Raw genomic sequence first — 25684 nt, 5'->3', positions numbered from 1 at the left:
CCAAATGCCAAGGCTGAGGGTTTTCCTGAGTCTCTGCTGCTGTGCCGTGGAGCCGTCCTTGGGGTTTCCACTGACAGCCCGGGGGTGTCCACTGGAGCACCGGGAGCCACAGGCACCGGGATGGGGTTCTGCGGGGCTCTGATCCCGGGAGCTCCCAGCCTCGCCGTGATCTATCTGTGGGGTCCTCGGTGAACAGAAAACCCTGTAGGAGAGAACTCTCTGGTTCTACAGTCTCCTCTGGGAGAGATTTTCCTCTAGCCTGTTTCTGTTTAGTTTCTGTTTATACAGCACAGCTGATGCCTGAACTTCAGAGCTCATTGGCACACTGAGATCTGGGGAGACAGCCTTTGGTTGAGTTTCTGCTTTCTTGTGGACAGACTGCTCTTCTTGGACAACAGTTAATCTATCTTTCTGACCCTGAGACACTTAGGCTGTCACCTGAGAGGGATGGTGCTGGAAGGCAACCAATATCTTAAAGACTGCTGGATGGTGAAGATTCCTTTCTCTCTTGCAGTCACTGATTTGGAGGAAAATGAAATTACACCAGCATAAATTTAAGACACCTAAGCTCCAAGGAGATTGCCCAGCACCCTGAATCTTCCCTTTTCTGCCCTTGAATCTAAAGATAGTCCACGGGGAGTGTAAGAAGAGTAACAAATGTTTAGATTCAAACAGAGCAATGGCCTCATTTCTTTCCTGCCTCCCCTTGGCATGGTGGTACCGTATGCACAGAAGATAACAAGATAATAAAGTGAAATCTAGTTAACTAATCATCACTGTCTCTTTGGCCAGGCGGAGTGACTTCCTAGTTTCAAAAGACAGTGAAATTGCTGATGTGAGAGCTGCTGCTTGCTGAAGTGGATCGTAAAGTAGCCAACTTATGAGAGCCGTGGTGCACTGCAGAAACCCAACATTTAGGATCCATTTATATATCTCCACCTTGTTCCAGAAAGGATGCAAGGCGGTTTGCAAAGATGCATATCCAACTGCAAGACATAATTAAATGAAAAATAAATGGACAAAGGAAATAAGACAAAGGGAAAACAAGACTGGGAAAGTGAGAATGGAGCCAGGAAATGAGGTTAGGACACAAAATTCGTGACATCAGACCCTGTGCATTTGCTGGAGGTAGAACTCTGGGATGGCCTTGAGCTCATTAGGCCAACACAGAGAGGGAAACAGTCTCTTATTGCAGGCCCAGCATGGATGCAATAAAAGCAAACCAGCTACTCAGGAGTCCACAGCTATTCCTGTTCCTAGAGGCAGAGAAAAATATTGTCCATGGGTCCTCAAAGAAAAGCCACAGAATAATGCCACGGCAGCGTCCTAAATGGCTTTACAGTCCGTTATGGGAAGGAGTTTAATAGCGCTGCCTCTTGTAATATTCCTCAGGGTTGGGAGATGGTTACAGGATAGAGCTGTCCTAAAACATTCTCTGAAGGTCTGGCTTAATCTTAGAGTTCAGATTACCTACGATGAGGCCCTTCCTCCAAGTCATCCTCCGTGATGAGTGATTCCGTGGAGTGGCATCAGAGGCTGCTGCAGTATTGATTTGTGAGTGCGTGTGTGCAGGTGCATATACATGTGTGTGTGTGCACATGTGCATGTGTGTGCAGGGGGATGGGAAAGGATGGGGGTGCAGAGACCAGGCAGGTTTTGTGTACCCCAAACCCTTAGCTTTGTTTCTGTCATTTTCATACTGAGGTTCCTCATAAGATTTTACTTCTAAGTAAAATAAGGAAAGGGTCCTCCACTACTAATAATAGCGTTAAACCCATGGTTCAGAAAAGTGGATCATCTTAACTTCACAGTGGTTGTTCTCCCAACAGTGTGCACACGGGGCAGTGAATTTTGAGGTAATTCTCCTTGACAAGCACTTGGAGGGCAGTTGCCCTGGGCTGCGGGTGGAGCACAGCCCCATATGCTTTAACAGTTGGTAGAGCTGGAGGTGGCACTGAAATCCTCTTATGAAAACTGAAGAGGTGACCAGGACACCTTCTGGAACAGAGCGCGACTCACGATGCAGCGACTGCTGGACCATCTCAGTAGAGAGGGCGTCTCTTCTGATTGGCTGGTGCTCAGCTCACCTCCATTCTGATTGGTCAGTACCTGTGCTCCACAGGTAGTGAAATATTTTGTCCCTGTCCCTCCCTGCCTGTGAGCGGCTGAGAAGCGCCTCAAAGAGAATTTGGGGTCCCATGTGAAGACCAACGTGTATAACAACGTTCCAAACTTTGACCGTAGCAGAAAAACTTTCTTCATCTAGAAAAAATGTAAAGCAGGTGAACTAAACATCTACATAATTAACCTACCTATAAAAATCCATTGCATTTAACCTTAAATATCACAATTTCCTTGTGTATTCTCTGATATAAACTGGCCACAAATTAAACATCTAGGTCCTAGAATGAGCTAACTTTGTATGTATATTTTTGGATTCTAAAGCACATAAATAATGAAGAATGTGAGAATGCTTTTTGCAAAATGATGACATTGGGTTTCCAAATAGCTGATCTACTACGTGCTTTCTTTTCAGCAGTTATTAGAGAGCAAACCCACTAGTCTATAACAGCCACTACTAATTCATGATGTAAAACCACACCCTCTGTTGAAAAGAGAAGAGTAATCGTTCTGTTTTCTGTCAGTGTTCAGTTTGTCTAGGAGGGGCCTCAAGTCATCTTGCTTTACACCACATTCATATTTGCGAGCACTTTCTAGGTGCCATTTGCTATTCTAAATGCCAGAATAGAGCAAGAACAAAACCAATAAGTTTCCTGCTCTGACAGAGCTCACATTCTAATGGTGAAAAACAAACAATAAAAACTTAGCAAATATTTTCTCTTAGGACCTTGAGCTAATCCCAATATCTGAATCAACTTGAGGTTGCTGTCCCTTTATTGACTTTTTCCTTGAAGATGGACTACGTTATTTGTTTGTATGTGTAGTAACTTTGCATTATACCCTGGACTTCGTGAATGATATGTTGGGGAGACCCTGTTTCTGTCGGACTCATCCAAAGAGTATTGATTCGTTTGTTGGTTCTTGTTTTAGCAGGAAGTTAACCCTGACAGCAGCGGAAATTTCTATTCAGTTCCCTTAGGCTTAGCTGGGGTGCTTGGAGTCTGTCCCATATGTGTGTAGTTTAAGGCTCAACCAGAGGTTTGGCAGAATCATTCACAAATTTGGGTCCCCCTCTGTGATGCTGTCCTTTCCGGTGTGTCCCTCTGGCTCTCTAGCTGCTGGTGTGGCCCTCAGCTCTCTCTTCGGAGTCCTCAACAGGGGACTTCAGGTTTCTGGCCTCACTCGGTGCTGACTTGGGGGCTGCCCTCAGGGAGAGCCATAAAAACAGGAAGTCACCCCATGCTTTTCCCTCTTCCAAAACCCAACTCCCCTTCTGTTAGTGTCTTCCCGCTTTGGGCCACTTCCCAGCCTTTCGAGCATTGTCTTTTATATATTGTCCAGAATTTATGATTATTTTTTGTAGGAGAGTTGGTCACATATGAGCTACTCTGTGTTTATTAGAACCTAAAACTTAGCAAATAAATAAGGAAACAGACGAGAGCATTCTCGATGGTGACCAATGGTGTGATGGAGAACAGCGTGGCAGAGAGGCTCTGATGTGTGTGTGTGTGTGGAGGGGTCGCTTGTGCTGAGTGCAGAGGTGACACTGAGCCTGGACGACGAGGAGGCCACCTGTGCATGGCTGGGCCAGGAGCACTCCAGGTCGGGGAACATCAGGTGCAAAGGTGCTCCTGCAGGAAGGAGCTCTGCTGTTGGAGGGGCAGGGCCTAGGCAGAGGGAGCGGGGGAGAAGGCAGGCAGAGACTGGGCAGCAGCTGGGCACGTGGCAGGCATTGAGATTTTATTCTGAGCAGGATGAGAGCCCACCGCAGGATTTGAAGCAAGGCAGGGATGTGATCTATTTCATGCTTCAGGACATTGGTCTGGGCAAGGATTTCTTGAGTAATAACCCCAAAGCACAGGCAACCAAAGCAAAATTGGACAAATGGGATCACATCAAGCTAAAAAGCTTCTGCATATCAAAGTAAACAATCAACAAAAGGAAGAGAACACCCGCAGAATGGGAGAAAATACTTTCAAACTACTCATATGACAAGGGATTAATTAGAATATATAAGGACATTGAACAATTAAATAGGAAAAAATCAAATAATCCAATTTAAAAAATGGGCAAAGGATCTGAATAGACATTTCTCTAAAGAAGACATAAAAATGGACAAGAGGTATATGAAAAATGCTCAACATCATTAGTCATCAGAGAAAGGCAAATCAAAATTATAATGAGGTATCATCTCACTCCAGTTAAAATGGCTTTTATCAAAAAGACAGGCAATAACGAATGCTGCTGATGATATGGAGAAAGGGGAACCTTCGTGCGCTGTTGGTGGAAGTGTAAATTAGTGCAACCACTATAGAGAACAGTATGGAGGGTCCTCAGAAAACTAAAAATAGAACTACCATATGACCCAACAGTACCACTGCTGGGTAAATATCCAAAGAAGGAGAATCAGTATATGGAAAAGATATCTGCACACCCATGTTTATTGCAGCACTATTCACAATAGCCAAGATTTGGAATCAATCTAAGTGTCCATCAATGGATGAATGGATAAAGAAATTGTGGTACATATATACAATAGAATATTATATAGCCACAAAAAGAATGAAATCCTGCCATTTGCAATGACATCAATGGAACTGAAGAACATTATGTTAAGTGAAATAAGCCAAGCACAGAAAGACAAATCTTGCATGTTCTCACTCATATGTGGGACCTAAATATTAGAAACAATTGATCTTGTGGAGACAGAGAGTAGAATGGTGGTTACCAGAGGCTGGGAAGGAGAGCAGAGAGGGGGAGAGAGACTGGGGGTTGTTAATGGGTACAAAAATAAAGTTAGATATTTAGATTAGAATGAACAATATTTGATAGCACAACAAAGTGACTATAATTAACAATAAGTTAGGGTACACTTTAAAATAACAAAAAGAGTGGAATTGGAATGTTCCTAATACAAAGAAATGATAAATGGCTGAGGTGATGGATACCCCAATTATCTCGATTTGATTAATTCACATTGTATGTCTGTATCAAAATGTTACATGTACCCTATAAAGATATACAACTATTATGTACCCATAATAATTAAAAATTTCTTAAAAAGAAAAAAATAGATGCTGGCAAGGAAGAGGAGAAAAGAGAACTCTTGCATACCATTTGTGCAATGTAAATTAGTACAACCACTATGGAAAATAGTATGGCTGTATCTCAAAAAACTAAAACCAGAACTATCATATGACCCAGCAATCCCATTATTGGGTATCTATCCAAACAAAAAGAAATGAATATATCAAAGTGATTACTGCACTTACATGTTTATTGCAGCACTATTCACAATATGGAATCAACCTAAGTGCTCATCAACAGACAAATGGATAAAGAAATGTGGTATATACACACAGTAGAACATTATTCAGCTATAAAAAAGAATAAAATCATGTCTTCTGCAGCAACATGGATGGAACTGGAGGTCACTAGGCTAAGTGAAATAAGCCAGGTACAGAAAGACAAATATTGCATGTTCTCACCCACATGTGGGAGCTAATGAAGTTGATCTCATGGAGGAAGAGAGTGGAATGGTGCTTGCCAGAGGCTGGTGTGGGGGTGGGGGAAGGGAGTAAAAGGAAGAGAGATTGGTTATGGGTACAAACATTCAGTTAGATGCAAGAAATAAGTTCCCACGTTTGGTAGCAGACTAGGGTGACTAGTTGCTGTATTTTTGTACCCATTGACCATCCCCACATTATCCCCCTCCCCACTACCCTAACCTCTGGTAACCATCATTCTACTCTCTGTCTCTATGAGATCAATTGTTTTTAATATCCAATGTTTGATAGCAGACTAGGGTTACAGCAATACTATGTATATTTCAAAGTAACCAGAAGAGAGGACTCAAAATGACACCAGCACATATAAATGACAAACATTCAAGGTAATAGATACCCCAGTTACCCTGACTTGATCATTACTGATTCTACGCACATAACACTCACAAATACCCTATAAATATGTAAATTATTATATATCAATAAAAGGGAGAACAGGTGGTTCCCTTAACACGGGGCCCAGGTGCTCAGGTGAGCGCCGGCTCCCCTCCTTCTGCACATCCCTCCTCCTCAAGGGGGCTGGGGTGAAGGAGCCCCGGGTTCAGGGCTCATGTGAAATGATGAAGCCTCTTAACCAGCAGCTCCCTGGCGAGTCCCGCACCTGTTTGGAGTCGCAACAGGAGGGCTGCCTGTGGGCTTTGCAGCCAGGCCAGGTAGTTATTTCATGCCGGGCTCCAGCAAAGCCCCTGGGGACCACATTAGATCGTGTGTGAATCTTGTGCATCTGGCTACATCTGGCCTTATTTTCCCAAACTTTTTTCTATTCACGTCTTCGTACGACCCCAGGGTGAGGGTTAGGGTCAGGGTTACAGTGAGCACCTGACCCGCATACCCACCTGGGGATGCCGGGGAAGTAGAGCAGGTCCTCGGGTGACTCTAAGGCCAGCTGGGGAAAACGGGGTTTGGGGAACACCAGTATTCACGGAGCCAGAGTGAAGAGGGATGCCCAGCACCAGCTGATCCCAGCCGCAGAGGACTACCCGAGCAGCCCCAGACATGAGTGCTGAGGAAAAGGTGGCAGCCAAATGCCCTGCCCCAGGGTTCCCTGCTTACCAGAGAAGGAAGACCAAGTGTTTCTGGAGAACTTCTAGGCTCTAGGCTTCTCGGTGGGTGGAGGTCTGCCAAACCAAAAAGCAAAGTCACCACTTGGCGAAGGACAAGCCCAGCAAGGGACAAGCTCAGGTGGAACTCAGAGACCCAGTGATTCGCTGGGTGGGGGCTCAGAGCACAGGTCGCTGGGACGGTGTCGAAGGCCCAGTGTCCTTGGGCAGCGAGGACTACCTTGATGCCTTGAGGAGGCCCCCACATCCATGACTACTGAGCATGGAGAGCTAATGGACTCCTCTCCAGTCCCCAAGCCACTGCCAACTCTGCCACCAAGAATAACAGGCATTTAGGAAATAATTATACATCTGGACAAATCTGTTTCAGTCTACTGGATTGAACATAATCATATTAAAATATAATGAATACATCCAAACACACAATGCCTGATTAAACAGTCACTTAGGAACCAGCGCTGCTGGTAAAGGCTGCTGGCTGGTCACCAAGAGCGATGCGGAGAGAGCGTGGGCCCACGGTGGCCAGCCCGGAAGCGGACGCCACTGCAGGCTTGTGATCGATTTCCCTATCACTTGTGGTTTAGGTCCTCAGTTACTTCCTCCCACCCTGACTCAGGCTCATCTACACACACCGGCTGTGGTTCCTGCATCCTGATTTTGTCTGGTGCTTAATCTTGGCATCATTTGGGATGGAGAGGCAGAGCGGGGGATGTGGGATGTTTTTGGTGGCCTGGTGGCCAAAGCCCTCAGCCCGCTGAAGCAGCCAAAGCCCCCCCAGCCCCGGAGCCCACAGAGCGGGAGGGCCCTGGCCAATCCCACTGCGCGAATGTGAGGCTCAGGTCCTCCCTCGGAAGGTGAGGACGCCAGACAGCCGTGGCGCCTCCACACCGCCACCGTTGTGTTACTACTCTGGCCTCCGGGTCCCGGCTGGGACCTCCCACCAGCTGTATTGACTGAGCACCTCTCTGGTGCCTGTGCCTGGGTGAGGACAGGCCCTACTGGGAATCTCTGGGCAGCTGAGCCTCCTTCTGGTAGCTGAACTGGACGCCTGGGGCATGTTTTGGCTGAGCTTGCCTTTCCCCAGCTGGCTTGCCCTGGACTTGGCCTTGGCTCCCTGTGGCTTCTTCCTGCCACCCTGCGCCCTGCGCTTCTCGGCCTCCAGGCCCAGGCTGGCCCCGTCCTCAGCTGGGTGCCAGCGTTGCAGGTGGAGATCGGAAAGTGTCAAAGGTGGGGTGAAGGGGCCGGGCGAGCATCGGAGCTCAGCTTCCCTACAACATGAAAGAAACTGAGTATGGGGTGGGGGCTGTTTGTTTCTGTGCTGCCTCTGGAGGTGGGGTGCTGGCTCCCCGGGAACAGAGCAGAGGCACCTGGATGACAGCTGGTCAAGGAAGCCCCAGGCGAGAGAGCCTGGTGGCACCTCCAGACTGGGTCACCATGCCAAGGTCAGATGGTTCTGTGCCCCACACCCACCACACCCGTGGGGTCTGCCCACTGCCCATGCCCCGCCGCCCTAGGCACGACTCAGGCTTCCAGCACTGTCCCCGGAGACTCTTCTGCGGGGACTGAGAACTGGGGTCCACAGGCCCGCCTCAGCCCACAGGCAGGTTTGCTGCTGTCTGTTGTGTTGTTGTTGCTGTCGTTTTCTCACAAAGTGTTTTCACACTTCACAGTATCTGGCAGCGTTTAACAACCAGCTGATTTGGTATTTTAACAATCTGGACGTCCAGCTTCTCTGTAAACATGACATCCGGCAACGCTGGGCCACACCCCCTGGTAGCAAGAATCGGGTGGGACGGGCGTGCACCTCCTTTGCACAAGGAGAGCCACTTCACCGCAGTGTCCACGATCCCCCCACACCCCCGGCTCGACACGCTTGTGACTTGCTTCCTGTCCCCGTAGGGCTTTGAGCTGACACACCCTGTTTAATAAGAAGAAGACACAGACACATCAGCAGAGGATCACACCCTAGTATGAATCAGACCCTAGTGCCCTAGTGGAGAGAAAGATCTAGATACCCTGTGGTCGTCTGCTCAGGCTACTGTAACAAAATACCATGGACTGGGTGGCTTAAACAACAGACGCTTGTTTTCTCACACCTCTGGAGGCTGGAAGTCCAAGACCGGAGTGACAGCATGGTCAGGCTGTGGTGACGGCCTCGTCCTGGCTTGCAGACAGCGCCTTTGTGCTGGGTCCCCACGTGGCCGAGTAGGGGTCCCTCTCTTGCTCTTCTCGGAAGGCTGTGGTCCTGCTGGATTAGGTCCCACTCTTAGGGTCTCATTTAACTCTAATTAACTCCTGAAAACCCTATTTCCTGATCCAGCCATATAGGGGCTAGGGTTTCAACATCAGAATTTGGGGTGGGCTGCGATTCCACCCACAGCACACCTGGAATCCAGGATGTGCATTTGGCAATGGGGAAGAGACACTAAGTGACCAGCAGAAGTCTCAGGCCATCCAGGCACGTCACAAAAATGGAAGAAACCCATGAAAGGGATGCACTTGGGAACAGAGAAGGCTGAGGCCACAGAGCCGTGTCCCCAGCCTGCAGCTCCTGCCCCCGCTCGGTCTGGGGAGAGACACTCAGACGCCCTCCCGACACATTTGCTTGAGTTATCCAGGTTGGCGGCCTGCACTGCACTTCCGGTCTCTCCTGTCCCGTCACAGCTCTGGGGAGTCCTGTGCTGCCGCACTGGGGTGAGGGCAGAGTCGGGTGCGCTCAGGGACACTGGTGTGGGTCCTGCCACCTCCCGTCACAGGAGCCCCTGGCCTGGCATCAGAAGGCCCCTGGCCTGTGTGATCCCTGGAAGTCACTCTGCCCAACTGTGACTTCGGGATTGATCGGGTTGGTCTCCTTTGTGGGCCACTTTTCATTTTTCCACATAATTTTGAGCCCTGGCTGAGGACACTGCACTGCAGTGGGCACCCAAAATGAAGGATCCAGACCCAGAACTTGGGGAGCCTCGTGGGCCTGTGGCCCCTCCTGGCTGTCCTGGGCTTCCGGCCAAGCTCTGGGAGCCTGGACCCTTCCCCAGCCTGACTCTGGTGTGGGGGTGCACCTCGCACCTCACCGCTCCCGCCTGGCGGGGCTGGGGAGAAGACACGGTGTTAGCTGATAGTTACATTATTCGCTGCCAAAGCTTAATTGCTCTCGGGAGTATTGTAATTTTAGTAGAGGACTCAAAACAGAAAGCCTTGGAGACAGCAGAGACGTCGCGGAAGCAGAAGGAAGGGGGAGTTATGTGAGTGTGTGAGTTAGTGTGCACATGTGTGTGGGAGTGCGTGTGAGCGACTGCACGTGAGGGTGTGGGAGGTGCTTGTGCACTAGTGTAACAGCTGTGTGTGCATGTGTGCATGAGTGTGTGTACGTGTGTGCATGTGTAAGTGTACATGTGTATGTGTGAGTGAGTGTGTGTCTATATGTGTGTGTGTAAGCGGGTGTGACTGTGTGTGGCATATGAGTGTGTATGTGCGTTTCTAGCAGAATCTGCCTCTGGGAAGGCCCCTGGGTGACCTCCAGGTTTCAGGTGGGCCCCCGAACCCCTGCCGTGGGCTGGGGTCAGGCAGCAGGGCCTTCAGAGAGCATCCTCGGGGAGCTGGCAGGGCAGGACCATCTGTGCCCAGGAGGCTGATGTGTGACCCCGAATATTGTCCTGCCAGGAATGCCCGGCCCAGGGCTGTGGCCTCTGTGGGCTGGGAGCTTCCTCTTGGGGGTCAGGGGGAACCTCCTGAGAGATCTGGGGGCACAGGGAATTTCCCTGCCCTGCGATTTGACTGGTTCTGGAAACTTTTCCTGGGGCTTGGGACAGGGACTTTACCCACAGTTGGGGCTTGATTTGGAATGGGGGGCATTTTTTTGTTCCAGTTTGTCTTCCCAAAGCAGGGTCGGTGGGGCTGGTGCCAACTCATCCAGCAGCTGGGCTCAGAAACTAAAGGACACGGTGGGCTCAGCTGTCTGCTGATGCCAGGGCCAGGCGGTAGTCAGCATGCTGTGTCCTTATTTGGGAGCCACCTGGGTACCTTTTGTTGTCTGGGGACGAGCTCCAGTGTGGCCTCAGCTGGTAGCCTGGCTGCCCTGGGGGTGGTGCCTCGCCTGCGAGGAGAACATGGTGGAAGAGGCGGGGACCAGGGCCCACACCAGGGCTCATGACAGGATTCTGACAGCCAAAAGCAAAGATATTGCCTTTGGCCACGGGGTGCCGTGGTTGACAACCACGTTCAGGTCATGGCACATGTGGGAAGTGATAACATTTGTGCAGGACTCCAGGTAAAGAGAGAGGCAGCTGGTGACCAGAGGGTCCCTGCCAAGTTGCCCTGGTGGCCCCCTGAGGGCTGAGAGGGGCGTCACTAGCTCGGGACACCTGTAGCCTATTTGCAGCAACTTCGTGGGCGTCAGTGGGAAGCTCAGGTGGGGAGTGGTGTTTGAAGGCACAGCTTACGAGTGCCCAGTTCTGCCGCTCACCAGCTCTGAGACCTTGTGCCTCAGTTTCCTCATCTCCAAAATGGGCATATTATTAACATTAGGGCTTTTCTGAGGATTCATTGAGTAAATCCACGGAAAGTACTGAGAAATATGCTTGGCGTGGAGTGGCACTTAATTTGTGTTAACTATTACACAGTATTTCATCCAATTTAAGAAATTTGTGATTGTAAAAGGCACCCTGATTTCAGAGATGTTAAAACATGAAAATAATTAGAGTCTTGGAATTGATAAGACATGGCATTATTGGGTACGCATTATCAAGGAACAGGATGAAAGGGAAGTCTCATCCCGTGGCCTGTACCAAAGCAAGACACCTCCGACGTCAGCCCCTCATCCTGGGTCCGAGGATGGATGTGGGGCCGAGACGGAGGGCCCAGGTGAGGTTCAGGGGGCAGGGGCAGCACGGGGTCCCAGCAGAGTTGATGGAGCCCTGGAGCCTGGGGCTGGTACCTTTATCAAGCCCCATGTCCTGCTGGGCCCACGAGAAGGAGGCGCTTGATGGCTGTGCGTAGCCTTTGAGGACCAAGGCGCGGCAGCAGGTGTTTCCTTCTTTCCTTCTATTCAGCGGAAGACTCCCTGGTTAATATCCTTGTACATGAAATCAGATCACAACGTACTTCCTTTTACATTTGGTTGCTATTATTAGTAGCAACTTCCTTGGCACTTACCTTGCAACTGATTCTGACACATCACTGCACAGAGACACCCAGTCTGAGAACAGTTGCTGCAACAATGTCTAACCATCGTTGCCTGGATCCATTATGTCATTAGGGGTGGCAAAATGGTGATGTTCTAATTCTTTCATTCCTTACTAATTTATTAGTTGTGATTTCTTCTAAAGAAGAACTTTGCCTCCTCAACTATTTGGTTGCCCTATAATACAGTCTATATAGAAAAGGCAGGGTAATTGATTCTTTCCCTTTGGTTATCATTTTTTTCAGAGACTAATTAGTTGATCCCTTAGCAATTACATTGATATTATTTTCAGAATAATGAGCTGTACCATATTTGGCCATTGGACATGTCTTTAAGTCGGTTCCTGTATCATTTGACACCAGTGAGAGCTCACATGCCTTTAGGCCTGACCAGAAGTCCCAGGCTGACTGTTTGCATTTCCTCCTGTGGAACTGATTACTTACAGCTGGAAATGGTATTTAGCGACCACAGTTTGGGTGCTAGTGGTGCTCATTGCTACTGAGTTTTATTACCTTGAAGGCTTTCAGTGACCGAACTGGGACATACAGATTTTTCAAAAAGAGAAAAATATATGATGAGTTTACACTGATATTTTTATTCAAACTAGATTTCAAGGCTTTTACTTAACCTTAAGCTTTTTATATTTATAGTTCTTTTCTCTAACAGAAAATCTTGGTTCCTAGAGACATTACATGAATCTCTTATTTATGATTTCTCTGTGGTTCTTTTTGTCCTTAGGATATGTCTCACTTGGAAAGTACTGTCAAAATATTATGTTTTAAAGTAACTTGAAAAAAATTCTTCTCTCTGTGGTTATCAACCTGCAATACAATTGTGTTTGCATATTTTAGTTTATTTTCTATTTTTAGGAATTGCTTTAATTTTTCCTTTTGATATCATTGTTAAAATATGCTAAACTTCTAATTTATTTATTTTTGCTGTGGCAAATAGGGTTTACTCATACATTATTTCTTTTAACTCAGTATTGTTTCTATATATGAACTCTACTAAGTTCTATATGTCAATCCTATATCCTACTACTTCACTAAATTCTCTTATTATTTGTAGTAGGTTTTTCATGGATTCTTTGAGGTTTTTTAGACATTTAATCATATTGTCTTCAAGGAGAGATAGTTTTATTTTGTTTCTTCCTTTCTTGTCATATGCCTCTACTTGCTTGTCTAACCACATTGGTCAATGCCCACAATACAGTGTTAATAGTAGCAGTTATAGGGGACATCCTTGTCTTTTTCCTGATTTTAGCAGCAAAGTCTCTGATACGTCCTTGAAAGTATGAAGCTGGGTGCTGGCTTTTGAGCTGATGTGGGGGGGGGCTGTATTTATGTTAAGAAAGTATCCATCGTTTCCTATTTTATTATGGTTTCCAACTATAATTTAACTGTCATGAGCCATCTGTAGTTGTTGGTTCCATGTTGAGGACCAGGGTTTAGGATATTTTGCTCATGTGCATCTGAGCCGGGATGTGAATGACATTAGGGCTTCTGGGAAGTGGTACTCACAGAACTGTATGCAGGTGCTTTTGAGGAACTAGTTCCAGTTTTTAGACATGTGCTTAGAATTTTGGCTTTGCCTGGCTCTATATTTTATTTACATGATATCTCATTGGTTTTGGACAGAGATAGGGAGAAAACAAAGTTTCATTTTTGCATCACATTTAAGGATTTAGCATGTGCTTTTGCAACTTTCAGGAGCTCAATGGACATTTCCTGCATTTTAGACCAGCAGTTTTGGATTTTTGGTTACCTTTTATTTGTGCTTTTGAATACATGCTCCTTAGCATTAAAATATTTAAAATGACAGTGAACGTCACCTGTGCGGAGTCAGTAAACACAAGTGTGATGAGACTGCGCTGTTGATCAGCACTTGAGCAGAGTGTTTTGTTTCCTTCTTTGACAACCTCTCCGCATGCTTAGGCGCTCCAGGGCTCACATGTTCTAGTAAATGCAGGGCTTGGCTTTGGGGCAGGCTGGAGCTCACGCTCTGCCTCCGTCCTCCTGCTCTCACCATGCTGCACCCCACTGACTGCTATGGGCGTGACCCACTCCACGCAGCATTTTGTCCAAGAGATAGCTTCAGAATAGGATTATATTCAGTTGTAGCAAAAATGCATTTTACTCATGGATCGAATTTTTGATAGCATATCTGTGGAGGGATTTAGAGGAAAGACCCATATGCAAAACCATTGTCAAACATTACAGAGGATACAGTTAGGATTATAATATGGTCCTCAGTAATGTAAAATCCAGCAGGGGCCACAAGACACAGAAATATAACCTGATGCCCAACATGGTCGGAAGAGAGGGACCATTTCTTAGTGATCATTTGAACCGGGTCTTCTAGCTTGAGTCTGGGATGCACTGTTCCTTGGGGTTCCCAGAGGTTAAATAAAACCACATAACCCATACTTATGATTGTTTTTACCTGCCGACAGTGCAGGCTCATAGTCTCCGTTCATAAACAATAGATTTTCAGCTATACCGTGCACCCAGTAATTGTAATTTTAGACACTCCAAAAGGGACCAAATCCATGGAGGATGTCGGCGCGCTGGGTCTGCCTGTGACCCGTGCACCTGAGTGGTTGCTGAGGGCCCCGGATGGTGAGATGACCAGGTTGATCAGTTCACTCAGGCTGTATCTCTGTCTCCCTCCCTCAGGGGCAGGCACTGGGACCCATCTAAGAACATACGTGGTGGCACAGAAGGGGACAATCAAAACCTCCCCCTCGCATACCCTCAGGACAAACTGACCCTTCAGACTAGAGGAGCCGGGGCAGCCTCTTCTCTGTTCCCTGCGCTCGTGTCTGAGCCCACAGGTCGGTTCTGAGCTCTGCGAGGCTGCTTCTGCCCTTCCCACCCCTCCCACACTCAGCCCAGCACCCACCCGGGCAGAGGGGTGCTCAGCACTGCCCACCAGGTGCACAAGGAAGGAGCGGAGAATGGCAGCTGGCGTACATGGCACTCATTCTGTGCCAAACACTTCACAATGACCCTAAAAGTAGGTGCTGCTATTATCAGGCCCATTTTGCACATGAGGGAACTGGAGTCCAGAGAGGTTAAATATTTGTCCAAAGTCACACAGCCCTTAGGTGGCAGAGCCAGGGTTTGAACTGCAGGGTCCGATTTGATTAGCCATGTTCTTAACCACACAGCTACACCAATCTCTGCATATTACGGGTTGGCAAAAGTGATGGAGCTGATGGGGCACCCAAAGAGCGCACCCAAGGTAGCATCACTTTTTGAGTAGTCCAGGGCGCCTCCCGCTGGTCTGGGCCCTAAAAGTGCGACTGGCTATGTCCAAGGAACAGTTTAGATGCTGAAGGGAGTGAGTGGGTCACCTGCTGCAAGGAGAAGCTGAGGAGGACAGCATTGTGGGTCCAGGAATCAGCCCAAACTCCAACCTCAAGGCTTGGGCTCAAACACCAGCAACTCCCAGCTGACCTTTCAGATGATTGTAATAAAGACAACTGGCACAGGGACCTAGAGGACAAATTCTGGAAATGAATTGCCCCGAGGAGTCTCATCAGGAAATGAGGGAACCAGTTCATTTGGAGCCAAAGAGTCATCTTCAGCAGGTGTATGCTGTTGTCCCAATGTCCTAAGGCCACCGAGGACTCAGGAGGCTCCTGCCTTTGAGAAGCTTCTGGCTCACTGGGGGTGGCACAGGTCTGTCTTCTGTCCAGGTGCCAACGTAGGAGCCTCGTAGTTGGCCGCGGGTGGCTGTGAAGGGCCCTTGGCTGCCCCCATCAGTGCGTCAGGCAGCCGTGACTGGGGTAGGGGGCTCTGGGGAGATGGCTTCTGCCTGGGGGCAGCAAGGCCACTTTTGGTCCCCGGCTCTGTGTTTCCCTGGCCGTGGTGCATGCCGCAGTGAGGGCACCAGAGGCTAGCTGAGCAGCAGGGGCGACTATTCCTCATGGGAGCTGCCACCGCCAGTGCCACGGCCCTGCAGAGCTGTGGGCAGTTCCAAGTCATTAAGTGGATTGGGCTCTGAAGCCCTGTGACCATCAGCTTGGACAGCCTTGCCAGGAGCTCCTGGCAGTTCTGGTGGCCAGCTTGGCAGCCAGGTAGCACTGGGTCCCTGCCCTGGTGTCCATTCTGCCTGATGAGGGAGGGGATGTGACACAGTCAGAAGTTTCCACATATGGGGAGCAAATTATTCTCTTTTGAAATCTACATTTGCCACCAATCGCAACTTTCACGGTGCTGGGACTGCCATGGCAACTAAAAGCATATCTGAAAATAAAATGTCACTTTTTTTTTTTTTGCATTTCTACTGTAATGACACAGGAAACTTGTTTCTCCTGTTTAGCTTACCGAGATAACTAGAGAAGACTCAGAGAGTTTCGGGGTGTGCAGCGCGTGTGGGGAAGTGGGTGCTGCGGCGTGTGAACGTGAGTCACGGGGCGTGTAAGCGAGCGGTGTGCAGGTGCCGTGCTGCGGGGGACAGGGTGTGCAGCTGTGTGCAGCTGTGCGGGAGCAGTACGGGTGCGGGGGGTGAGCGAGGGGGGCTGAGGTCACACGTAAGCTATGAATGTTTCAAAACCGGTCTGTGAGCGTGTGTCTGCAGACCAGCGCTGCTGGGGGTGTGTCTGAGGCCGAGTGGCGTCGCACGGATGTGTGGCTGTGCGGCGAGACACGGCTTCTGGCTTTGAGAAGCCTCCTCTCTGCCGGGTGTTCCTGCGGCCCCAGCCCGTGGGAGGATCCAGCCCAATGACAGGAGATAGAGCCCTTCCTTTGCGGGAGGGACCAACTCCATCCCAGAACCCGCAGGGAACCAGAGACCTTAGGTCAGGGGTGCCCAGACGCCATTCGGCCCAGCCCTGAGCTGGGCCAGGGGGGTTTCTGGTCCAGGTGGAAGTCACAAAGCCCCCGGGCAGTGTCTGTGCGGTCATTTAACTCCGTCATTCCAGCGGCTGAGGGCCTCGGGCCGGGCCTAGACATTCAGCGGGGCTGTGTGTCCGCATCTACAACACTACGACGTTCGCACACGGCTGCAGGCTGCAGGCTTCCCGCTCGCTAACGTCACTGTCGGAGCCCCATCCGCCGTGGGCTGACCCCTTCCCAGGCGTGGACGGGCACCTGTCGCCAGGAGCGTGACCGTGGGCTGCAGACCGCGCGGGGACGCGTCCCTGGATGCCCCGCTGGGGGTTCAGCAGCGAGAGCTGGAGATTCATCGCCCGTTGCTGAGAGATGCCACCTCCCGCCGCAGGGTGCAGACACCCAGCTTTCTCGGAGGAGACTCATCTGCGGTGACCCGGGCCTCCTGTGTGTCGTCACCAAGGTTCTTCCTGCTACACGCCCTGAACCTCACATCTCGGGAGAGTCTTTGATTTATTATTATTATTATTTTTAACTGCAATATGGAACCAAAGAGAGCTAATGTTGACTAAATGTTAGTTCAATAAATGTTTATTGAGCACCAATTATTTTAAGGTTGTCCCTGCCTGAACCTGAACGCGCGCAGTGTGTACGTGAATCACCCTCTGTCTGGAGTTTGCCTCAAGGCAGCGCTGGGGGTGGGGACAGAGACTGTGGACAAACAACAGAAGTGGGCAGAGATGAGGGGTGTCTTGACCCTGCCAAGGAAGAGGGCCAGGGCCAGGACGGCTTTTCAGAGGAGGTGCCACCTGAGCTGAGCTGTAAGGGGCAAGTAGGGGGCAGCCCGAGGTCAGGGGGAGACAGAAGGAAGTTGTCACTTGGTGACATCCAGCAGACCCAGAGATCCTACCTGCATGGGCCACAGGTCTGGACTGGAGCTGTTCTCAGACGTTCCCTGCTTTCAGGAAGTTAGGATGACACTGATCTGGGCTTGTGACAGCAAGAGTCCTCTCCGTAAGATGGCACTTTCCAACTCTGCACCCCACTTTGTTTCTGTGGCTGTCCTAGTGCCGATGACGCTGGGGAGGGGCCGGGCTTCCGCGCAAGCTGCAACCCGCTGGCTGCCGCGGCTCCCCGCTCGCTCGCACCCGGCAAAGCCCCTGGGAGCGCGGACGGAAAATTACCTGTAAATATCAGGGTTGGTTCCAAAGGCACATTATTGGGTTGTTGTGTGATGCCCTCTGGTGACATTGAGGCCTTATTAATAACTAAACATGTCACAATTGTAATTATATTTCTTGTGCCAGGATCGTGTTTCTACCATTGTCCTGTGTAAACACGGAAGGGAGGGTGTGAATTATTCAGGCGACTGACTGAGAAAATCGCCCAGCGCTGCGCAGGCAGTAAGTTTCTGTCAACTCCTTGCAGAGTCTCAGTGTCTTCGCTGACGTTCCTTTGATGTGCTCCCAAATCTCTCTGAGACCATCGCCCTGGACCCCCGATGCGGCTGCCCGAGCAACCCGGAGAGGGGAAGCCTGAGCATGAGGAAAAGGGGGCCCGAGGAGCCCCCCGAGGGGGAGAGGAGCCGCGGAGGAGCCAGGCCCCCGACTTCCCCAGCTGGCAAGTCTCCCCCGAACCCCAGGACCGAGGTTGCTTTGCAGCCCTCAGGTGGGGGGTGGCGCGGGGTCTGGGAGCTTCCGGGGAGGAGAGCAGGATCCGTGGACAGTGCACCTGGGAAGTGCTCCCGGGGGCGGAGCAGTCCCAGCCGGGCACAGAGATTTTATCCTGTTTCTTCAGCCTGTTAGGTTTCCATCGATTACATTTGAGATGTGCGGACGGGGCGCGGGGATGGGTTTGCAAACTGACTCTATCAGGAACTGATCGGCGGGGAGGGGGGTGCTTTTGCTAGAAATATTAATAACAACAGATGCAACTTACAGGGTTTGGACTTAGAGCAGCAAGGAAATGGGAACTTCGTATAGATAATTTCAATGAATCCTCCAATAAGCCCATAAGGGTGTTATTAACCTCACTTTCACAGGAGAAAATAAGGACAAACAGGAAGCAACTTGCCCCAGATCACACAGCAAAGGCCAACGCAGGACTCCTACCCGAGTCTCTGAATCCCGCACGTGTTCTGACCGCTGGGCCGTCCGGCCTCTGCCCGCTTAGGGACCAGGAGGGCAGGCCCGCGGGAGGGTTTCACACTGCCCAGCCACAGGCTCTCCTGGGGTTTTGATCTTGCTCTTTTTCTGTCCCCTGGAGACACTCATGACTGTAAGAGCTCAAGAGGAATCTCATCTCTGGGGTTTGGTTGGAAGGAACTTTTGCTCTGTGTGATGCTGGTACCAAGGAGCTGGTGTGTGGTGAGTCCTGCAAGAGGGTATGTTCTGAAATTGTCCCCCACGGCTGCGCAGAGGGGGACCTTCAGCCCTCTCTGCCACCAGCTCCCGGCAGCAGCTCAAAGTGTTTGTGGTGGGGGCAATGAGTTTAGAGTTAGGCTTATGAGGGACAAAAGGAAGGGGAAGTGTTTTCGGGGACTATAGCTCCTAATTTTCAGCAATGTCTACCAGAAGTTGGGGGGGATAGACTGCAGAGCCAGGCACAGGACGCTACAAGACACCATCCAGAACCTTCTCCAGCACAACTGTTTGGGAAGCCAAGGGTAGGAGCTGACAAGCCTCCTGGCCAAGGGCATGCTGACCTGTAGGGTGAGCCCTTCTTATCGACTCTGAGGAAAGGTCTAGAAACAGACAACGTGCAGCTGGAAATGACATACACTGCAGGGCGGGCTCAGGGCGAGGTACTGCTCAGGAAGGCTGGCCAGGGGTCAGGGGGCGTCCTGGGAGGGGCCCCCATCCCAGCTCATCCATTCAGGAGAGGACCCCCCAGCAGGCATGGTCCAGCCCAAGGGTGGAATTCCTGGCTGGACTCTCCCAGCCTGGGACAAGTGTTGGGGTGCCGGGCAGTCCCCCTGGCAAGGGGGTGGGGGCGTGTTGAGGGAAGGAGGTAAGGACCGGGGTAGAGACACGGTTCTGCAAGCCCCACGGGGGCCATGGCAAATGGCAGGCATGGCTGATGCCACAGAGGAAAAGGGCATTTGTCTGTCTTCGTAGAGATGAAGATATCCTACAGCAAACAGACAAAGAAGACCCTTTTGGCTTGGCAGACTCCCACATTAAAAACGTTTCCCCATTTGTGCCTGTGTTTTGGGGATTTCGAATTTTTTGGCCAGAGCTGTTAGCAGCATGAGTGAGGCAGTTTAGTTTCACCTGTCCCTGGGGGCAGTGGTGGCTCAGTCTGCTTCTCCTAAGGCATCAGCTTCTCCTCTGGGGGTGAACATGAACTCTTCCTGCCCCCAGGGCTGAGGGTCTCTAGGCCTGCTGGCCTGTGTTCCCATCACACGTTTGTGCACACGCGTGAACACACACAGCACACTTTTGCTTATTCCTTCCTTGGGGACATGCCCACACATTTCTCAAAGATTGTTTTTTTTTTTTTTTTTTTTTTTTTTTGTGCAGCAAGCAGACAGAGACAGCTGTAAAGCAGAAGGATGAGATGGGGCCACAGAGGGGGTTCTGTGGGCAGTGTCTCAGCACCGGGGAGTTGGACGCGGAGGGAGAGGGAGGGAACTTAGACCCTCGGGAGCGTGTTCCCACCCGGGCCCCAGTGGTGAGGCCTGTCGGCGTGCATGGCCTCTGCCCTTCAGTTCTTTGGCTGGGACCTTCCTTCAGGTAAAGCACAGCCTGGGTGTCTATGGGTATTGGGGTTACCTGCAGAGCGCCTCAGACCCAAAGCCTCAAAGAGCTGCCACCACTTACCTGCTACAGTAGCCTGAGTGGCCGTGTGGCACGGGCGGGGCAGGCAAACTTAGACAGCAGGCAGAGTCCCCTTGGAGTGTCCTATCTTCCCTCTCCAGGCGACTTTATGGCCACCTAGAGCCCTGTGGCTGTGAGCGACAGAAGTGCAGCAGGACTTTCGGAAGTGAGAAGGGAAACGTGCCAGGAAGACTTCGGGGGAGGTGGGCAGAGGGGGTCTCGTGCACAGAGATGCAGCAGGGCCCCAGGGGAGGGTGGAAGGAGGGCCTAGAGGGTTGTAGAAAACCCGAGAAAGCTTCATCTCTCTGGTTTCTCATCCATATGGAAATGAGCACTGTCAAATAACTGCCCAGCTGGCAGCCAGCCTCCATGGGGCATCAGCCTGCTCTCAAATCCAAACGCCCCGGGAAGCCAGCTCATGGCCACCCTCTCCTGACCAAGGCAACAGTGTGCAGGGGAGGAGGGCCAGGTGCAGGAATCTGGCTGCTGCCTCGATACATAGGTGGATGGCAAGGGGGAGAGGCGATGACCAGGAAGTGGGGCGCCTCCTCATCCTGGTTCCTGGAGACACTGGTTTTATATCCCATTCTTGAAGTTGGCTGGCACTGCCTGAAGCGCTAGTAAGGTGTTTGCTATCAAGGCTCTACGTTGGAGCCTTTAAGAAGGTGGTCCCATAAGACCCAGGTCAGTGAACTGTCACTGGTGGAACAAAAGCAGCAGCGGCGACAGAGCTGGCTTGAGGACACTGCAGAGGAGTGTGGAGAGAGAGACCTTATGCAGAGAACAGTGACAGGAGAGGCAGGACACCACACTCCCTGCCGCCAGCCTTCCTCCCAACCGTTCTCCTCCCACTTGTCAGCCTCGGTCACGGCAGAAGTCCCAGACTGTCCGGTCCTGTCTTTGCTAAGGTGTGGCCAGGCTTTGTCACAGTGTATCTGGAGGAGGTGACCTGTCAATGGGGACTTCCTTCTCTTCTACTCCTTTCCCTGAGGAGTCCCACAAGCGAGCAAAGCCATGAAGACCTGGGCTGTCCCTAGCCTGTCACAGTGCTGGTTCCCTGGCCGGGAGGCCGGAAACAGGTCCCTCTCCTTTTGTCCAAACTATGGGATCTGGGCTGCTTGGACCAGGTCTGGAGCTGACTCATGGATGGCCAGTGGGGCCGACACGATGCCACCTAGAAGAGTCTCCAGGGAATGGAGAGATGCCCAGGTGGCTTCAACAAACGGCAGCTAAGTAAACAGCCCTACTACTGTGGTGCCACCCAGCCCAGTCCAAAGGAAGCTTTTCTCATGTGGGGAGAAATGGATGTGCCCTATTGATATATGATCTAAAAATAAGCACTGTTCCAAACAAAGTGTTTTTTAGTATATTGAAATGAAAACGTGTAGACAAAGCAAGGATTTAGAATGCATGACTCATTAAATTGCTGACTCTGAAAGCAATGGAAATTCAAAGGGAATTTTTCTCTCTCTACTTCTCCCTCCCACCCCTGTTCTGAACAGCTTATAAAAAGAGTCTCTACATAAACAGGACCCATTCACTCCTCCGTGGCTTAAGGTCCCGCACAGCAAGCGGCTGCAGAAACTCAACTTTCATTGCGTGGCTGCTGAGCCGGCCTCCCTCCCTTCCCTGCCTATCTTTATTTATCCTCCTCAGGCTCTTGTCCCTGTCCCTATCAGGTGTCCAGGGACGTCCACGGCTCCACTCTGGCCCGTGCTCCTTCCTCCCCGCGGTGCTCCGCTCTGCCGGCCGCCGCCGTACGGGACTCACCAGCCCTAGCGGGATGTTTCCGCGCTGCGCGCTGACTGCAGGCGCTGCGTCCTAGGGGAGCGCGTGTTCCACGTGGCGCCCAGCAGGACGCGGCGGCATCGGGTCCCCCACCAGCTCACCGTGCGGTCTTGGTTTCGTCCTTGGCCTGCCGTGGGAGGGTTGGGCCGAATTGGTGGTGTCCAGTTTTTTTGCTTGCAAAATCTTTTCTAAAATAAGTCTTACGGGGAATGCCAGTACAAAGAGGATGCACTTTGGTTGGAAAAGGGGGTGCATGTGTGTGGGGGGAGGATGAGGAGGCCCTCCGGGACCCCTGAGGGGAGCAGTGAGACCCTCCATTTGAAGGGGCTACTGGTAGACCTGCACGCCATGGCTCCTTACCGTTGTGTAAAGACCTCTCTCCACTGAGGAGCAAATCCACCTCCTACCTCGCCTTGTTCCTCACCTGCTTCCTCCTCCTCACCCCACGCTGCTGCCATACCTCCCCAGCTCGTGCGCTCGTGCATCCACCCCGAGTTGTGGTGTCATACCCGGGAGACAGGGGAGCACAGGGGTGACCAGGCAACTTTCTTACCTTGTGTCATCTCAACTTCAACACCAGCGACTTTCTTTCCACTCTTTCACTCCTATGGCTTCCACCTTGATCTTTTCATTCTCTACAAGGTGGCCCCTCTGAGAGCTCGCACTGCAACGCTCCTCTCTGCAGAACCTTCTCGGCGGATGTTTTCCGTTGCTTCTCCTACTTCACGATGTGGAGTGCTCCAAGAGAAAATTCTGCACGGGCATGGGACATGGATAGATGACCCTCCATGCTCGTAACCTTCTGCCCCACGCGGTCCCCAGTGGGGTTCAGTAGTGGTCAGGGCTCCACGGCTGCTTAGACCTGACTCAGTCTTCTAAGCATGCTGTCCCTTCCTCAGTCACAAATAAAAAAAAAGACTCCAGGCAGATACGTCTTCAGCTCCCTGGCCACCCTTCTGTCACCTTTTCTGCATCCGCATCCATCTTTGCCCCTCCCTGCCCGTCAGTCCCTCCACCAGTCCAAGGACCACCTGCCACATGTGCTCAGACATCTATTCCCAGCCACACTCTCTTCAGGGACCTTATTCCATCAATTATACCCTCTCCATCCTAATCCCCAAGCTCTTTTTCTTCCCCTAGGCATAAACATTTGTTCTGATGTCATTCACATTTTTTTTTAAAAGTTACGTTATTTTCTTCAAACTTCTTGAAAGAGTTGCCTAACTTGCTCTATTTCTGCACCTTTCATTTCCTTCTCTCCCTCACGTCAGGCAATGCAGCCTCAGCCCCCGTCAGTCAGCGATGACCAGATTCTGAGCCTACAAGGCCAGGCAGTGGCCAGCTCGAAGCTTAGCTCATCATCAGAATTTATCCGGTGAGTTAAAAAAAAATGTTTGCAGGCGCTACCTGCTAAATCAGAAGTTTTCTGGGTGGAACCTGGAGATCTGCTCTCTGGGCTCCTTCACTGACAGCCTTGCCAGGTTCTCAGAAGCCCCAGTGGGGAGGGACTTGGCTGCCACCAAGCAAGCCCAGCAGGCGCACTCCGCTCACCTGGTCCATCAGCCAAATCTCGTCTCTTTCCCTTCCTTCTTGGTTTCAGCCACCTAACTGGAATTTCAAATAATCGTAGCTAAGAAACTTTGAATCACTCTTTCACCCTTCTGGAGATTTCTGACCCAATCTCTTGGGAATCTTCCTTTCCCACAGGATCCATTCACTTCCTTTGTGGTTCTTTCAATGCGGCGTATTACAGATTAATGATCCCCAGAACATCAGTGTAAATAAATACTCCTCTAAAGGTGTTTCATGGTCAGTAAATTCAAATGATGCTCCATACTGTATCTACCTCTTGGAGAATATCAAGGCATGTTAAAATCTTAGAGGTGCCCTGCACCAAAGAAAATGATTTATCTTTGTTTAATTCAGCTTTTCCAAGTGCAATTTGAGCCTGGAATACTGGGGGTAAGTGAGACTGTGTGTGTGTAGAAGCCTAGAAACCACTTACTAAGTGTTTATGTCCTCTTCTGGAATGTGCCTAGTTCTCAGATCAATGTAAAATAATAGACAACCGGCATATTCTGGGCCCAGTGAATATTACACCCTTATTCATTCAAGTACCATTTATTGGTGCCTAGGCTCTGGCTGGGTGTTGGGGATAAAGAAATGAATAATCCCTTTCCTCACACAGTTTACAGGCTCATGGGGAAGAGGGATTAGTCCTCATTATAGAGTTTATGTGCTAGGATACATACAAGCTCAAGGTGTGCCCGGGAGTATGTCAACAGACACACACACATACAAACACACACACACACACAAACAGACGCAGGTATACAGCTCCAGAGTACACCATTCATTTACATATAAAACAAGAATAGAATGCAAATGGTACCCTCTGATGTTGTGCAATACAGTTAGAATAAATAAATACACCCAAATATGCACAGTTCATTATTATTAATGTGATCACATTGCTCTGAACTTTTTATTTTCACTCAACTCCATTTATTATCAATTTATTACCAACATCGTTTTCTATTGCACTGTGATTTGTTTAACAAGTCCTCTACTGATGTCTGTTTAGGTTGCTCTCTGGTTTTGCTCTTGCAAACAGAGCAGCAACTTTCATCCTTGTGCATGTGTGCAAGCATATGTAAAGACAAATTTTCTAGAAGTGAAACATCTGGGTCAAAAAATGTATATTTTTTTCTTTTGCTAGATTTTGCCAAATTGCTTTCCAGAATTACTGTACCAATTCACCCAAGGGAAGGACTTTTGAGGACAGGGGACACGGGAGTGGGAGGGAAGGAGGCAGCAGAGAGGACGCACTGGAAGCCCAGAGTTAATAGAGTTGTGTCCCTGAGGGAGTGAGGGGCGTAGGGTCAAGAGCGCAGTCTTCGTGAAGAAAAACTTCTATAGGCATAGCCAAAGTGTAAATCCTGGACTCTGCAGAAAATATTACAAATGATCTTAGCTAAGAAATTTTGGTCACTCTTTTACCCTCCTAGAGATTCTCTGACCCAATCTCTTGGAAGTCCTCCTTTCACCCACGATCCACTTATTTCCTTTGTGATTCTTCTAATAAAACATGCCAAAAATTGATGATTAACATCAATGATTCATTGGTTGATGATTAACCTCCCTCGTCAGTGCCCCCTCGCTGGTCATGATATCGATGTTAATAAGTATGACTTTGAAAGTGCTCCGTGGTCGGTAAGGCCATCGACTGGCCCCTGGGCACCTGGTTTCTTTCCAGGATTTCATAAGCTTGTCCTTCTGGCACCTGCATGGGGGTGGGGGGGGGAAGAGCGCTCAGCAA

The 25684-nt window shown here is 50.2% G+C and overlaps 1 protein-coding gene across 2 annotated transcripts in view; it reads left to right on the top strand.

Annotated features, from left to right (window-relative positions):
• Nucleotides 1–25684, top strand: part of CALN1 (calneuron 1) — a 444631-nt gene that overhangs the window by 9144 nt on the left and 409803 nt on the right. The window contains exon 1 of one of the 2 annotated variants that reach the window (XM_045543181.1): nucleotides 18222–18383. The exons of the other annotated variant lie outside the window; for it this stretch is intronic. Coding sequence (XP_045399137.1) covers nucleotides 18261–18383 — 123 coding nt within the window. The 5' untranslated portion in view covers nucleotides 18222–18260. Of the gene's footprint in view, nucleotides 1–18221; nucleotides 18384–25684 lie in introns of those variants that run through there. 2 annotated transcript variants of the gene reach the window in all.

Source organism: Lemur catta, chromosome 2 (genome assembly GCF_020740605.2).
Source record: "Lemur catta isolate mLemCat1 chromosome 2, mLemCat1.pri, whole genome shotgun sequence".
Lineage (NCBI taxonomy): Eukaryota > Metazoa > Chordata > Mammalia > Primates > Lemuridae > Lemur > Lemur catta.
Note: the sequence above shows the minus strand (reverse complement) of the source record. Positions and strands in the feature narration are given on the sequence as shown.